The sequence below is a fragment of the Helicoverpa armigera genome, chromosome 24 (assembly GCF_030705265.1).
Source record: "Helicoverpa armigera isolate CAAS_96S chromosome 24, ASM3070526v1, whole genome shotgun sequence".
Classification (NCBI taxonomy): Eukaryota; Metazoa; Arthropoda; class Insecta; order Lepidoptera; family Noctuidae; genus Helicoverpa; species Helicoverpa armigera.
The window spans coordinates 5890635-5907765 of NC_087143.1; the positions used below are offsets into that span (position 1 = coordinate 5890635).

The window sequence follows — 17131 nt, forward strand, 5'->3', positions numbered from 1 at the left end:
CGTCGGGCGCGTCCTGGCGGGGCTCGGGGCATGGCCACGTCACAAATATCGGACATGGTCTCCCGGAACCACTCCGCCTCGTCGTTGATGTCGGCGGGCCTGTCCGGTGATGACACCCAGGCCTGCACGACTGAGGCTTCCAGGAGAAGCTCCCGGTCAAGGTGCCTCAGCGCCCAACGTGGACCACTCGGGGTCTGCAGGACCGGCGCGCTAGGGTTCTGGGCGGAGACGTCAAACCGGATGTACCGGTGATCGGAGTAGGTCTCCACCCTCTCCTCCGCGCGCCAGTCAAAGACACAAAGACACGCGGCAGCAGAGCGGGGCTGGCGAACGAGATGTCCACTACTGACTCGCCCCGCATCCGTACACACGTGGGGACAGAACCCCGATTGAGGACGACCAGGCCTGCTTCCAGCGCCCAGTCCTCCACCATCCTACCCCGTGCATCTGTGCGTCGGGAACCCCAGGCCAAGTTCTTGGCGTTGAAGTCCCCTAACACTATCACGGGGAGGGAATAACTTCCGACGACGACGGACAACTCCAGGAGGGAGTTGTGGAACTCGGCGAGAGTTCGGCTCGGGGAGAAGTACACCCCCACGACGACTATCTCCCCGAACCGTGCTGCGACGCAACCCCTTCCACTCTTCACCCCTTCGAGGGAAGGAGTACCAGCGGCGGCCGACGATATGATGGTCACTGAGCCGCTAAGGTCCTTAACCCAGTCATCCCTGGGAAGGACAAAGTACGGCTCAGCGACCACGGCGATGTTGATCGACCACTGCGCCATGCTTTGGAGCAACAGATCCTGGGCACGGGCGCAGTGGTTGATGTTCGCCTGGAGGAAGCATAATGGAGCCAGACTAGCACTCCATCACGTCTTCCTCCTCTTGAGACGCAGAGACGGGCGCTGCGACAGCAGCAGTGGCGACGGCGTCTACAGCGGCGGCAGCGTTGGAGGCGGCGGCGGCCGCAGGAGCTGCGGTGGTGGCCACTGCGGAGGTGGTGGTGGTGGCGGCGACGGACGGCCGGCCCTTGCCCTTACCCTTGGTCTTGGCGGGTGGGGCACAGGACTTGCTCCCTGCCCGGTGTTCGGCCGGCTTGCCAGCCGCCGCGCACGCAGTGCAGTGCGGCGCGGCGCTACAAGCCACGGCCTTGTGTCCGGGCTGACCGCAGCGGAAGCAGAGGGCGCTGCGGTCGACCTCCGAGGTGCAACGAACACCCACATGATGCCCGACGTGGCATCGGAAGCACCTCAGGGGTCTAGGGTCCAGCAACTTGACCTGTGCCGACACCCAACCAACGAGCAACCTACGGCCGTCGACTATGGTCTTGGCCGCCACCACGGGGCAGCTCACCGTGACGGTGCACGTGCCCCTCAAGTCGGGACGTATGGTGCCCGCCTTAACATCGTCGGCGGAGCACCCACCCGTCCTAGCGACGGCGGCCACCACCTCCTCCGCAGTTACTGAGTCGTCCAGGCCCATGATGCGCAGATCCGCGCACTTGTAGGGCCTGGAGACTCGGGCATCGTCCGCACTTATGGACGCCCTGAGCCTCTCGGCTAGAGCGTCTGCGGCGGGCCCACTGGCCGCTCCTGGGACCTCCAGCATTCGGGCGCCCGTTGCGGTCACCCTGAGCCGGAGGCCGGAGGTGATACCTAGCTCCTGCAGGTTCACCGCCTCCTTAGCTTGAGCGAGTACGTCTCGGTACGACACGCCCCTCTTGACCGCGTCCGGCTGTAGTGTAACTACTACAGCCGCGGTCTTGGGGGCGCGGAGCTGCGCCGCTGCCTTTGGGCCTTCTTTCTGGCCGCCTTGGCCGCCCTCCGTCTTTTTTTCCTTTCCCCCACCACCTGCCACTCGGACTGAGTGGCAGGAGAGTAGGGGCCGCAGATGGAGTCGGCTTCGGAGGGCGTTTCGCCACTGGTGCCGACGACGGAACCGGTGCTGGTGTTGGCACCGGGGTCCTCTGCGCCTGGACCGCTGTTGCGGCCTTGGGCTTTGGCTGGGCGGCCGCCTTCCTGGGCGGCCCGCTCGGCGCCGCCACAGGTGGCTTGTTCGGCGGTCCCCTTCTGGGCGGGGGTGCCGTGCAGCCGCAGCCGCATAAGAGGCCCTTTGGGCCGCTGGGGGCTTCGGCGCCGCGAGGGGAGGCCGTAGGACCCTGCCCTCCAGGACGGAGAAGCGGGCCTGGAAGGCCGCCATCTCCTGCCGAACCAGGGCTAGGACCTGGCTCTCCACCGGGGAGGACTGCGGCCGCTGTGAAGTGGTCCCGCTGCGTTCGGCCTCCTGCTCTCTCATCTTTCTAAGGTCCGCCCGGAGACTCCTGTTCTCCTCCAGGAGCGATTTCAGGGCGGACGTGAGACGAGCCACTTCCTCTTGCAGCTTGGCCAGATCGCTCTTTGGAGCCTGGCCGAAGCTTGCTTCGGCTGCCGCAATGATTGTGGCTGTGGCCGAGTCAATCGCCCTCTGCTTGTTGGCCTTGACGCGCTTTTGGGACACGCCCTTGAACGCGGCCGACACCGTCTTGGCGAAATTGGCCCTCCGCTCTTGGTCAGAGCCGACGGCCGCCGAGTCCTCCTGAGGTATGTGTATGGAACTTGGTACTTATTCAGATCTCACTTCTTTTATAGGCGAAGCATTCCCATATTATCGAACTTGGCAGTCTTTCACATTTTTGTTTTGGGTGGGTATTGGTTTACTTCACACCCCAAATACATAGTGAGGCATTTACTAAATAGAAGGCGTAGGTTTGCATACAGTAACAAATGACGGGAATTCATTACGAAACTAGCGACAAACTTTAAAATTGAACTTGCACAAAACTTTTGGCACACATTGAATTCTGAGAATTGTTGAAGTATGAATAAGCAAAGGAACGCCAATTATATATTTTATCAGGCTTCAGAAGGTTTTGCGACAGAAAATTTTTTCAGAAAAATATATTGATGATTTCTCACGTAAAAACGTTCTTCTAAATTATCAACCACATTTCAACTATGTTTTTAGATTTTATTACATACTTATCATATGTATTGTATGTCTTGAATCCCCGGGAAGGTTACCTATATCTTTTAAAAGTGCTTGCATTATTTCTTATAAAACTCAGTTGCAAGAGCGGTATACTGCTAGTGTAAAATTAATGATAAATAGTGTTACGTTCACACAAATAAAAACAGTGATTTCTTTAAACTACGTGTAAAACGTAATAAGGATTAATTCCTTTTTAACTAAAAATCCTCGCTATGTACATAATTCATACTCAAACCTAATAAAACTTGCCAGAGGCGCATGTGCTTGCTACTCTAGCCGAGAAAACTTAAATGTAACGCAAACTTTCTCGTTTATTTACACTGACTAGATTAATTATTTGTTTATTTACAATGCCTTTATTTATAGAGTGCCTACTGATGTCTGTTTCTTGGTCCCACCTGTGTTCTGAAGGAAATAGTTTGAGGATCCTGATAAAATTGTAACTTTCATGAGATTCAGTTTTAGCGATTTTGCCGTGAAAATAAGTGGCAGGCGTGATATAACTATGACTAACTGAAAGGCAGAGAGATTTAATGTCTCATGAAGATGGACACAAAATGAATGCATATGGCATTAATAACAATTAAGTAAAATAACTACCTAATTATTTGAAGAATATTTACAACCAAATTAGTTACGGAGTACCAACTATAATTTTTCTACTGAAATTACAAAAGCAAATTTTTGTTTGAAGTGTACATTGCTATTAATTTGTATAAAAACCTTGGCTCAATTTATGTTTTGTTTTTTATTATTTTATTTATTCAAAAAACACAGCTATTATTACAGGAATATCCCAAGGCGGTAGCGTGGTAACATAACTCTTCTATCATCTATTACTATGTATAACACAGTACCTGTGTGTGTGAACTCATTCAAAGAACACGAAAATAAGTCAATCCTCACAGCAATTGTACGCAAGGCGCGCGTCACTGGCGCTTTATCAAGGAAATTTGTTTGTTTTATTGTAAATCAACGCCAAAATGACTAGGTACCCAGATACGTAAATTACCAACCCAAGTAAAATAATTCAAACTACCCTCTATCATCATCAAAAATCTATTAAATATCTAACGCTCTTCAATAGATCGTTTTCAAAACCCGGACAATAGTCAGCGTTGTTTGCCCGGCTGCAATAATAGCAGGATAAACCCGGGAACTGCAAAGATAGACGTAATTTCTGCCCAGAAGGCTCAATAGCCTGAATGTGGAGTGCATTTAAATGGCCTCGTCTATTGTTCGAGGTAGCTAGCTTATGTTTTATACCGGCTTTTAGTAAGGTTGCGATAGTGGTCCTGTGTAGACTTTGGCTTAGATCTTCTAGCCGTAACATAAAGGAATAGGCAGAGGTTCGGTGCTTTCAGGACAGTCTTTTGTTTTATTTTAATAACTTCCCTGTACCAGAGTCATATTGAGTCGTATGTCGATTCATCGATGGCAGTGAAGTGGTTAAGATCATTTTAAATAAAATGTTGTCTTTTTTGACACTTTTCGTCTTTGATCGTATTCATTTATAACAAAAAAAAACAGTCATTCAGGATAATTTAATGCTGATCTAACCCAATCTGAAACCTAAAAACAACAATATAATAAATGTATGCATCTTTTTACATTTTAATAAAAGAAAAATGCAAAAAATATTTTCAGAACGTGTAGTTTTCCTAGTAGTTTCTATCACGTCTATTTACAAAAAAGTTATGCTTTTAATGCTTCGGTAAAAGTTTATTTAAAAAATATAAATTGCAAACTACTTCAAAGTGTGAACGGTGGCCATTTAAATTATTAAAAGCATCTGATACGAAACTTTCAGTTAGTAATTAATTATGAATCTAAAAGCAAGACCGTCTTTAATGTTTCTTCATTTAAATTAAAAATTCATGATGTTAGTAAAAAGTTAGTACAAATATTGGGAGAAGTTTTAAATGTTTGCTGAATACTCATTATCATCAGGCTTTTTTACTATCATATTGTAAGGCACTGGCCTCTTCTCACGCAAAGAAAGTATCAACGCCTAAGGCAGATTGGCAATTTTAGACTTTAGAGTGCAGGTTTTCGTGAGATGTTTTAAAGTTGAAACTTTATTCAGTTATCGGTGTCCAAGACATATATATTATGTATATGGATCTGAAATCGAATACTAAGCCAACATGATTTGTTGAACATTGTGTGAATACTGGAGTTTCTGAAGGCTATTTTCCTTCAAGGTGTAAAATGTAAGAGCAATATCACACTTCTGCAGAGAGATACATATGTCTTTTCAACTGAGCATTATAAAGTTTGAAGCTATTTTTGCAAAATATTTCAATAGGGTTAGAATCAAGTGAGTCTAGCAAAATATTAGCAAAATATGTCTATATTTTTGGATCGAAAGTGAATTCGATGCGTTTATGTACAAGAAAACAAGTTGTTTAGTCCTTTTTTGCATACTAAAATGCATATAAATATAGATTCAATCACCTGCCGTAAGTCACGCAAAGAAACAATGTTCCAAAAGTCCTTTAATACATCTTCATAAGCTTTTAAGTCTACGATATCTCTTTATTAACAACGTTGATAACGTATTAATCATGGAAAACAAAATGACTACCGGAGGTGCCATATCGGAAAATCTACTAAGAATGTATCGCGCTAAAATGCGGGTGAACGAGGGACGAGGAATGTTACTGCCTGTTGGAAATGGGTGCAGGTGAGACAAAGAAAACACATGTATCCTGGACGACTGTTATATTTCGAATGATAGAATGTACGATTGAAGTGAACATTGAATGATTGAATGTTTGACGAATGATTGAAGTAGGTATGCTTTATATAATCTTGGATATTTGTAAAGGAGGTATTATACGTACATCATGCGTATATTCCAACACTGCCTTCTTTGGACCCGACCTGTTAACTGGTATCTCAAAGAACCCATACGCCTCGTTAGTTCACTCGTAACTGATCGTTTTGGTCATGCCTATCCTACAAATTTGACCTAGAAGAAAGGCGCCTGATCTACCTGCATTATAGTATCTCCGCTCTTTGCTTACTCCGTGGTATTAATACAAATAGCATGGAAGCGAAATTAACAAGCATCTCACAAACTTTAATTATTAAATCGTTGCGATGGTTTTATCCGTCAGTCTTAGCAACTGTAATTAACAAAGTTTTACCAAATAGAAATTATAATTAATACACATTCCAAAGATATTTAAATGTCGAATAAGATTTGGCGGGAGTTTCGCTCATCCGCCATATTGGAAACGTTGTAAACTAGGGAATTAATTTATTTGAATTTAGAATGTAACAATGGCTGTCTCGTTCATGTAGTGGTCACAAACCATAACCATATAGTTATATGTCAATGTCACAAACTTAGACCTTTTTTTATCTGACTGACAGGTCAGTGGTAACAGTTTTATAGGAAAATCGTACTTATTACTACTAAGTTAAGGTACATGACAGTTACCACTGGTGTGCAGTCTACCGTACTTAAACAAATAATCCTTTAGAACCAGCCAAATTCTATTTTTGTGAAGGGTCCAGCGGTAACAAAATAATAGGTAGAAGATATCTCCATTGCTATGAAAGTAAAAAAAGCCGTGATAACTTATTCTCACACTAGTTTCTACTTGCCGTTTCACCCTTTTCCTGAGGAAACTTCTTACCGCACCCAGATGAAAAGTAGCATTTACTTTGATGTCAAATCAAAATCTGTCCAGCTGTTTGTGTGAGAAGAACACTCAAAAACTTTCGTCTTTATACATATGTATGTATAATTCCCATATCATTTACATGCATGTAGATACCCATACCTCTATCTACATATCATTTTAATGGTAAAGCAAGTTTGTATATAATATTACGATATCTTCGTATTATAGCGTATTGCGTTTCCATAATGTTGTTGTTTGTTGTTGATCAAAGTTGTTCATCTTGTCGAGTTGAGTGGAGTTCTCGAGTGCTCGAGTTTGTTTCCATCCATTCAAGAGATCTTGTTGATTTAAATTGTTAAGACGATGACAATTTGTATTTGAATATAAGAATAGTTTTGTTTTTAATATAAGTTTAATATAAGTATGTGTTTTTTCTGTATGCATTACTTAGATGTTTCAAGTCGATTATTTTGTCGATTGTTTACTCACAACTGCTATTTATTTAATTTTTCATTAATTGCCATTCAGAAGAAGCGATTTGCTACCCTTTTGGTACGACTATCAAACATACGGCTAATTAATTGTACTTACTTATGATCCCGACTGACTAAAAAAAACTAGAATATTAAGGTCCTTCCCCTGCATTTTACCAACCAACTTACTTACTAGAATTAATCGAACGTGATTAACCAAGCCAAAAACCGCAATTATGTTTAAAGATTAAAGGTATTAAATGATCAAAGAAATATTGACCAAGAAAGGCAATGTTTAGCAAAAATCAAGATAAATTGCTTTTATCCTCAAAATACGTAACACAAAGGAATCCGTTTTAATCCAAAGAGGAATAGTACAGGACAATGTAACCTCCCTGGAAATTATTTACATGCCTTCTTGGAAAATTTCTTCAAGGTTACAGGAAAAAATGCTGAAATAAAACTGTAAGAACAAGCTTTGTCCTTGTGACTCCTACTAGACGGTATTATAATCGCGAAAGTTTGCGTGTGTGTGTCTCTTTCGACGCAAAAGCTGATGAATGGATTTTAATGTAATTACATGTTAGCGTGACATACTTATAGATAGGCTATGTTTTTAGCGTGCGGGAAGAAGTGATAAACCTCTGACAAACGCTAGTGAGATCAAATTTTTGATATATGCTAATCAAAGACAGCCGGTACCTTTTATTTAGTAACGGTCAGATACTTACCACAAAATATTTTTTCATAATAAAGAACTGTGAGTTTATGTTCGCGAGCAAACCAATTTCTTACCGTTTGCAAGAGCGAGTACCCCCAAAAAATTGTCTTTTATGGTAAACCTTTGAGCAATAAGGCTCCCAACATCTATCATACAAATAAGTACAGTTTTGTAACTTAATATTCAACATACCTGCCCGTCCTGCACACTAATTAATTCATCGTAATTGCTTTTAGACGTATAATTATACTGATGATACCACGACCGCCGTCATTTGGCTGGATTGATTGCTATTAATGGGCAATCCATGGTGGCATTGCCTATAAGTACCTGTTGGAGTTGGTTCTTTATGATTTTTGCTTTCAAGCTATATAATGGGAAGTTTAATAGGTAAAGTTTTAGAATAGTGTACATTTTGTAGACGGTTCTAAAGACCTTTATTGTAAGTACGTAATTGACATTAATTCTTTTGGAATGAATGAGTTACGTTATCTGTTGCAGTTATATGAATGCCAATAAAGTTTCACGTTGGAACAGTTTGTCTTTTTCTGTCATACTCCATTTTTAGCTTATGTGCCAATAAAGTTAGGCCAAACTTCACTGACAAAATACTCGACCATTTTTCTTACTATTTACTTTGGAACCTGAACTGAAAATCATGGTCAACAGTTGTTTCAAAAAAACGTACGTTTATGTTGACGGTGAACTTGGGCGTATGTATATTTTTATTATTTACTTAAAATATGAGTACGAATATTACATACCCATCTATTGTGTGTTTAATTGCATTTACGCAGGCAGCCCACACCATGTCGACCATGACACATTCATAATGAGGATAATTTTGCACGGCAAAAACCGTTAAGACCGTTACACGAAAAGTATTTTCAATAATATACACACACATCAAAATAAATTAGCATTTACGCATAATTTTGTCTATTTCAAATAGTAGTAAACTGACAGTATCCAAAACTTTTCTCAAGTTTGAATGTACCAAGACGTGACGTATAAAAAAAGGCTTTGCATAAAACAATGAAGACATTTTACAAATAATAATAATTTCCTTAATTACGTGGAATCTAATGTTTTCAAAAAAGTCATAAGACAGTATGAAGGTTTCTTTCAAAGTGTCAACATGTTGTCAATTTTTTCAATAGTGAGTGTATTAGTGAGTGCTACTACAGGAGCAAAAATATTAGCTGTGTTTCCTACACCATCTATAAGTCACCAAGTTGTCTTTCGACCCTTAACTCAAGAACTAGCTAAACGAGGACATGAAGTCACTATTATAACCACAGATCCTGCATTTGAAAAAGGAGAGGCACCACCTAATATAACAGAAATAAATGTCCATGATATATCATATGATCTATGGAGGGACAAACTAGTAAAAGTAGTATTTGAAGGAGATCGAAACGATTTGAAATTACAAGTTGAAACATATTTTACAACTATACTAGACATTGTTATCCAACAATTTCATAGTAATGGAGTACAAAAATTGGTTAAAGATAAAACGAAGAAGTTTGATTTGTTGTTTCTAGAAGCGTGTGTAAGACCAGCACTGTTATATTCTCATATTTACAATGTTCCTGTGATTCAAATAAGTTCTTTTGGAGCTATGCCTGGTAATTTAGCAGCTTTAGGAGCTCCCGTTCATCCAATTCTATACCCTAACATGTTTCGACAAAGAAGCAATAATCTAACAAGTTGGGAGAAGAACAAGGAAATTGTAAAATTTTATTTATTCCATCATTTGTTCAAGTATTATGAAGATATAGAATCTGAAGAGATTATAAGACATGTTGGAGCAGATATACCGCCTTTATCAGAATTGTATAAGAATGTGGATATGTTGTTCCTAAATGTGCATCCAGTGTTTGAAGGTATTCGCCCTGTACCACCTAATGTCGTGTATATGGGTGGAATGCACCAAAATCCTATCAAAGAGTTGCCGGAGGTAAGTACCAGTATATCCCGGTTACATTAGTTTGTATTCTTGGAGAATAGGTTTTGTTGAGTATAGGACAATCATTGTATGCACCTTTAAGTTTTTGAACTGATGAGAGGTTCTAAGTATCTACGAATAAGACAATTGCCCTTCATCATTTTAAGAGGTCCTACTTTACTTCACCGACAGAATTTAAAGTTGAGTAAATTGTTAAATGACCTATTTATTATTTCACAGGAACTAAAGTCCTTTTTAGATAACTCCAAACATGGTGTCATCTACATAAGTTTTGGCACAAATGTGGATACCAATCAGTTATTGGCTGGTGATGTAAAGAAAATGGTAAATGTCTTATCTCAGCTTCCTTATGACATACTATTGAAGTGGGATGGACAAGAATTACCTGGACGTGCTGAGAATATTAGAATATCAAAGTGGTTGCCACAATCAGACCTTCTCCGTAAGTTATTTCTATAATTTAAGAGCATTGATCTTGTTGGTGTTATACGTTCCCACTTCCTTTCCCTTCTGGTTGCTTCGATTCATAAACATAATTTTTCGCACTTATTTTCTATACCTATATAAAGCTCGTAAATGAATACGGTTTTGGTAATTGCACGGACTACAATAAATGTTTTACACTTAAAATTGTCGGTTACCACAAGGAAGATCTTACATAGAAATAAATTGAAATTAATCTATCGAAGCGTGAATCAATTCAATTAGTTCGAAAACCTAATTTGTTTGAAAATTAGACTATTCCCCTTGCATGTTCATTTAGCAAGGAATTATTTGTGGATTAAATCGTCGAATATTGAATGAGTGAGATTGAAATAATAATGAGCTTGCATAATTTGTAGCTGTATTTGCGTTTCCTCGTGTATTTATTTATTTATTTATTTATTTAACACTTTTGTACACATAGAACACAAACAATAATAAATAATAGGAAAAAATTGTACAAGGGCACAGCTTATCTCTAATGAAATTTCTTCCAGCAGGCCCGTTATGGGAGAGTTAGAAATAGAAGAGATAGGTACAGATAGACAGTGTAAAAAGAAAGAAGATATAACCAATATATAATCACTAACATAAACTACTTAAATACATATATATATAAATATAAAATAAATACTATATACATCTATGACAGAGAGGAAAGATAGTGTTCTTTCAGCTTGCGTTTAAACACAGCAACAGTCTGGCAGCTCCTCACCTCAGGCGGCAACTTATTCCACAGCCGTACAGCGTGCACGGTGAAGGAGTAGGAGTAGAAGTCAGTGGAGTGGGAAGGGAATTTAAGAAGGGATTTGAGATGTGTCCTGCAGGACGCATCAGGTGAGCGAAGAAAGGAGAAACGTTCCCGCAGGTACGAAGGAGATTTAGGATTAAAGAGGATATTAAAAAGAAGACACAAAATGCGAGTGTTCCTGCGAAGACGAATTGGGAGCCACTTGAGTTCCTTGCGAAAGTGTGAGACATGATCATACTTTTTAAGATTGAAAACAAAACGTATACAAAGATTTTGCAAGCGCTCAAGTTTATTTAAAAGCTCCTCAGTGGCATCCAGATAACAGGCATCGGCGTAATCTATGATGGGTTGGATGAGAGTCTGCGCAAGAGATATTTTGGTTTTCAAGGGCAAAAAGTATTGAAGGCATTTCAGCGCATGGAAAGTGCAGTAAACTTTACGACTAACTTCATTGACTTGAGCTGTCCACGATAAGTTTATATCAAGTGTAATACCCAGGTTTTTTGCTGTATTAGCGTAGTCAATCTGAACCCCATTCAAACTTAGAGGTGGTAGTGATGCAACATCTAACCTGCTACGCATGTATCTGCTGCCAATGATCATAGCCTGAGACTTCCTGGGATTAATTTGCAGCCCAAAGGACTGCGCCCAATCACCAATCGCATCCAGGTCATGATTCATGGCAGTAACAGCAGCTGCTGCATCTGCACAAGGAAAATGTCTGTAGAGCTGCAAGTCGTCTGCATAGAGATGGAAGTGGGAAGAAATGACCTTTGTGACAGAGTCAATGAAAATAGAAAACAGGAGAGGAGAGAGAACGCCACCTTGAGGTACACCCGCAGTGAGATTGCACCAGCCAGAGGTCAAGTTATCAAGGCGAACACTTTGTGAACGGCCTTTTAAATAAGAATCAAACCAACTTAGGGTGGAAGGGGAAATATTTATAGATTTAAGAATACCAAGTAGAATATCAAAGTCAACAGAGTTAAAGGCACTGCTAAAATCAAGAAGGATGAGTAAAGTGAGAGATTTGTTCTCCATCGCGAGGCGAATGTCATCAGTGACCTTCAACAATGCCGTTGATGTACTGTGACCAGGCCGAAAGCCAGATTGAAACGGACTCAGCAGATCCATTCTGTCTATATACGCAGTCAGTTGACGGTGAACTAGATGCTCAAGAACTTTAGAAAGGAATGGGAGTATGGAGATGGGTCTAAAATCTGTCAAAGCTATAGGATTTGAAATTTTGGGCAAAGGAAGAACAATAGCTGCTTTCCATAGATCGGGAAAGGAGCCGGAGGACAATGAAAAATTAAAATGTGAGTCAAAACAGGAAGGACAGAGGAAAGAGTGAGGGAAATCATTCTTGAGCATATGTCGTCGTTGCCAACTGCATTAGACGAAATCGAAAGAATAGACTTTTTCACATCATCTAAAGTCACAGCACACCATTCGAAAGGAGGGCAATCAGGCAACGGCACACTAGCCAGCCTGCTCAGAGTATTGGCCCTGACGTGCGCACCCAAACGAACAGGAGGAGAGGAGAAGTGATTGTTAAGAGCACACACGTCAGTGTCACCACTGGGAGCAGCCGCAGTTTTACCGATACCGATAGTTTTTAAAAATTTCCAAACCTCAGAAGGATTACGGTTATCAAGAGAATTGTGGAAGTAGCGTCTCTTAGCATCTCTGCACATTCGACTGCAGCGGTTACGTAAAGTTTTGTACGCTGTGAGGTTGCGCTCAGACGGACTACGCTTCAGCCTCCTCTTCGCCCTGTCACGACTGGCCATCAATTCCTTGATAGCAGGCGTGAGCCAAGGAGCCGGAATATTCCTTACTTTAACTCGACGAATAGGGGCGTGGCTGTCGAACAAATTTAGCAATTTAGCGTTGAAGCAGTTAACCATATCGTTGATGCTGTCGTTCTCAAAAATACAGGACCAGTCAATGAGATCTGCATCACGCTTCAACGCCTCCAAGTCAATGCCCTTGTAATTCCGAAGGAAAAGGTACTGTGGCTTTCGCTTAGGAGGACGAATCCTGTAAGACAGAAAGATGAAATCGTGGTAGGAAAAACAAGCAGTAAGCTGTCCGTGAAAAGAAACATTGCTGATCTTAGATACAATCATAAGATCTAACAAGGAAGGAGTACAATTGGGAAAGTGGTGAGTAGCAGAAAGAGGTAAAATACTAAGATTGAAAGAAGAAAGGAGAGATTTAAGTTTATACGCTCGACTGTCATCCTTAAGCAAACAAGTGTTAAAGTCACCCATGATAACCACATGCTCGTACAAGGGACAATAATCATATAACAGAGAGTCTAACATGTCAAAGTAATTTACATTAAGATTAGGACTATATAATACTCCAAGAAGTATCTTGGTGTGATTGAGGAGAATTTCAAGAAATAGATGCTCTGCTGATTCCGAGTACAATGAAGGCGAAGCACTGACGATCTTAAACGGGACATCGGCCCGCAAGTACATGGCGACGCCCCCACCTCCCTTTCCAGTTCTGTCATTTCGAACCAGAACGAAACCAGGGAGGGCATAGTGAGTAGATAGAAGTGAAGGTTTTAAAAAAGACTCGGAAATCAACAAAGCATCGAGGTGCGCACTGTCAATAGATGCCAGAAGGTCGGAGTAGTGACCAGGAACACTTTGAGCATTTATGTGGGCTATGTTGAAATTGTTGGGATAAGGAGCTAGAAGTGAGGAGATCTGATCACCCAATGTCAGAGGGGCAGACGAGTCGCTATCCACACTGACAAAACTGTCGGAAGTAGAAGAGCAAGAGAAAAAACTATCATCCAAGCTGAAATCATCCATAGATATACAATAAAGATAATATTAAAAAAAATAATAATAATAAAAAATAAAGTATCAATAACTCTCGGCTATTTTAACTCACCACACAACAGTCACAAAAAGCAAGAGACTTAAACAAACAGTACAATACACGCTACATTGACTAAGAATATACAAATAATAATAGAAAAAAAAAAAAAAACAAACAAGACGAGAATAACAGTAGAAAAATAAATAAGGAAAAGTGGCAACACAAATAAAAGGACAGACGTCGGTAAGCTAAGCGAGAATAACAATAAAATAATGTCAAATGGAACTGTCATTGTCAAACAGAACCACTTGTCATTGTTGTCATACAATGGAAACAAAATTAACACAATTTAGAAAAAAAATAAAGAAAAACTAGCTACCGACATTAAATGAAAACAAGAAACTACTTAGTACCGACGTTACACGCACAAAAAGTATGACACACAAAAAGGAACTATAAAATTAAAAGGTTAAAGCGGAAAGTAGAAAGTGATAATTAAAACAACATTTAGCGACGCGTCTTCCTCAGCACCTTCGCCTTCTTTGCATCAGGTTTTGGAGAAATGCTAGCCACTGAAGGCAACGCACTACCTCCAGCAGTCACTGCACCGACACTAGCGGGAAACAATGCAATGAGATCGTCTAGCTCACCCATACTGGAGATCTTGCGACGAGATTTATCTGCCGCTTGAACGATGATCTTTCCCTCCGCCGACCAGCAGCTACTGATCCCGAAGTGTTTCCGAGCAGCAACAAAAACCTGATGACGGGTCTTAGTCAGAAACTCGGATATAGTAATACCCGAGCCTTTGAGTGAAGTTTTGTTGTCCCAAAGAACTCGACGATGCTCCATGTCCTTAAAGCGCACGAGCACAGGCCTGGTTTTACCCTGCGAGGCTCCAAGTCTATGGCACACCTCAAACATGTCCAGGCAGGCATCGTCCAACTTCATGCGCTTAACAACAATGTCCAGAACAGTCTCGTTGAGCTTTTCATTGGCCTTCTCCGGAATACCATGGAACAGCAGGATCTTCCTTCGCATGGCGGTTTCGTGTTTGTCAAGAGCACGGGAAACAAGCTCAATCTGTGCTTTCAGGAGAGTCAGAGATTGACACACAAAACTTTTAAATTCGATGAATTCAGAAGAAAGCGACGCCAAGTCAGGGTGCTTTGGAGCACTGCCAGCAGCAATCTTCAGCAGCTTGTCTTCATAGTCTTGCATACGGGAACCAAAGAGTTTCTCCAAGTCAGCCATGCTCTGTGCAAGTTTGTTGTCCATATTGAAGTTGTAGTGTTGTTAAACGGAGTGTTTATAATAGAAAAGTGATGAAAGGTGAGTTAAAGAGCCAAATCAATACATGTAATTATCAAAATACTGGAATTTCTAATTTTAAATAAATAATAAATATAAGCAGCAAAAAACACGTCTAACTGTCACTCCTACCCACATGGTATTGTGTGTGTATTAATCTGTGTTACGTAATCTTAGAGGGTAATTAATGTATATGCTCTTTTGTTTATGTCTGTGTGTTTACGCTTTAGTTTACCAAAGATTTAGAAGATTAGAACTGATTAATCATTGTCAGCCTTTGTATTTTTTATTCAAATTGTAGAGTACAGACTTCTTCTCATACATATCAGAAACGTTAATCATCGCGTATACCGGATAATTAATTTCAGAGTTTTACATCCAGTTTTGATCACTGATGTTTTCTTTCTTTGTTAGTTATTGATTACTATCCAAAATGCACTTAAAATGAACATAAAGCTATGCACAACTTTAACTGGTACTGGCTTGACCAGGAATCGAAGCTACATATTTGTCCTTAGGCAGATACTTAGATGACAAAGTCACAACGACACCTAACTTAAAGATGGTAAAAATATTCCAGGGCATCCAAATATAAAACTATTCGTAACACAAGGAGGTCTACAATCAACAGACGAAGCTATAACGGCAGGAGTGCCAATGGTTGGAATTCCAATGCTGGGTGATCAATGGTACAATGTAGAAAGATATGAGTATCACAAAATTGGAATCAAAGTAGACTTGGAAACTTTGGAAGAAGATAAACTTAGGAATGCTATCATAACAGTTATTGGTGATGAAAGGTATGTCATATCATTTTTTTTATTGAAAACACGAAATAAATAGATGTAAGGTTATAGGGGAGACCTTAGCCCAGCAGTGGTACCTATAGAAAACAAAATACAAAGACGAAGATTTGATCAGGTCAAAAGAATAAATACTTTTATGTAAATTGATTTTAACTTCTGATTTCATTCAGCTCGCTACACGACTTGTTCAACCTATTTATATCATCACGGGTTTTCACTGTAGTCTTGAAAGTTAATTCCTTAAAATTAGTCTACGAAGACGATCCAATATATTTTGTTTCATACCAGTTATCGTCGCAACGTAGTAAAACTTCGAACATTGATGAATGATCAGCCAATGACACCGTTGGAGCGTGCGGTGTGGTGGACGGAGCACGTGCTGCGTCACGGCGGCGCGCGACATCTGCGCTCTCCCGCCGCCAACATGTCGTGGACAAACTATCTAGACTTCGAAGTAGTTCTAACACTTCTTATTACTTTCCTAATTCTAGTATTTATATTCATAAGCCTTGTTTATTATGTTTGTATAAATTATGTGACTTCAAAGAAACTCAAGGCTGCTTGATGAATAAACATGTTGATTTTAGTCCTTAGAGTTTAATTTACTTTCAAATATTGTTATAATTTTCGGCTTAGATACAAAGTGAAGTTGGTCTTCTTATTGTTGTGATTTGAAACAGTCACGGTTTGTTACAACTTTTAACTAATCATACTAGTCTCCATGTAAAAGAACAAAATAATTTTGATAAATAAATATATGATGGAAAAAATAGTAATATAACGGAATTTTATACGGATACAGAAATAAGTCCCAGGGAACCCAGGGTGATGCGGGTGAAACCGCGTAAAACAGCTAGTTAAATATAAACAAAAATCAACATCTTCAGCAGTTGTTTGTTCCATTCTGATGAAAAGATACTAATGTGAGGCTCTATAATTTTCAAGGTTTCGCCCTTGAAATCAAAAGTCACGTTCATTCTGATAGACGCTCAGAATATCTTAATAGGTCAAATAATTCCACTAAGTACATTATACTGAACATTCAATGAAATGACCTTGGTCATGAATAGTATTGATAAACAGACAAATTGTTTATCTGATAACTTTGC

At 40.6% G+C, this 17131-nt stretch overlaps 1 protein-coding gene across 1 annotated transcript; it reads left to right on the forward strand.

Annotated features, from left to right (window-relative positions):
- Positions 1-8996: 8996 nt before the first annotated feature.
- Positions 8997-16608, forward strand: LOC110381618 (UDP-glucosyltransferase 2). Its single transcript, XM_021341969.3, has 4 exons — positions 8997-9821; positions 10050-10272; positions 15797-16016; positions 16311-16608. The coding sequence occupies exons 1-4, from the start codon at positions 8997-8999 to the stop codon at positions 16585-16587; spliced, it is 1545 nt and encodes a 514-aa protein (XP_021197644.3). The 3' UTR covers positions 16588-16608.
- The last annotated feature ends 523 nt before the right edge of the window (positions 16609-17131 follow it).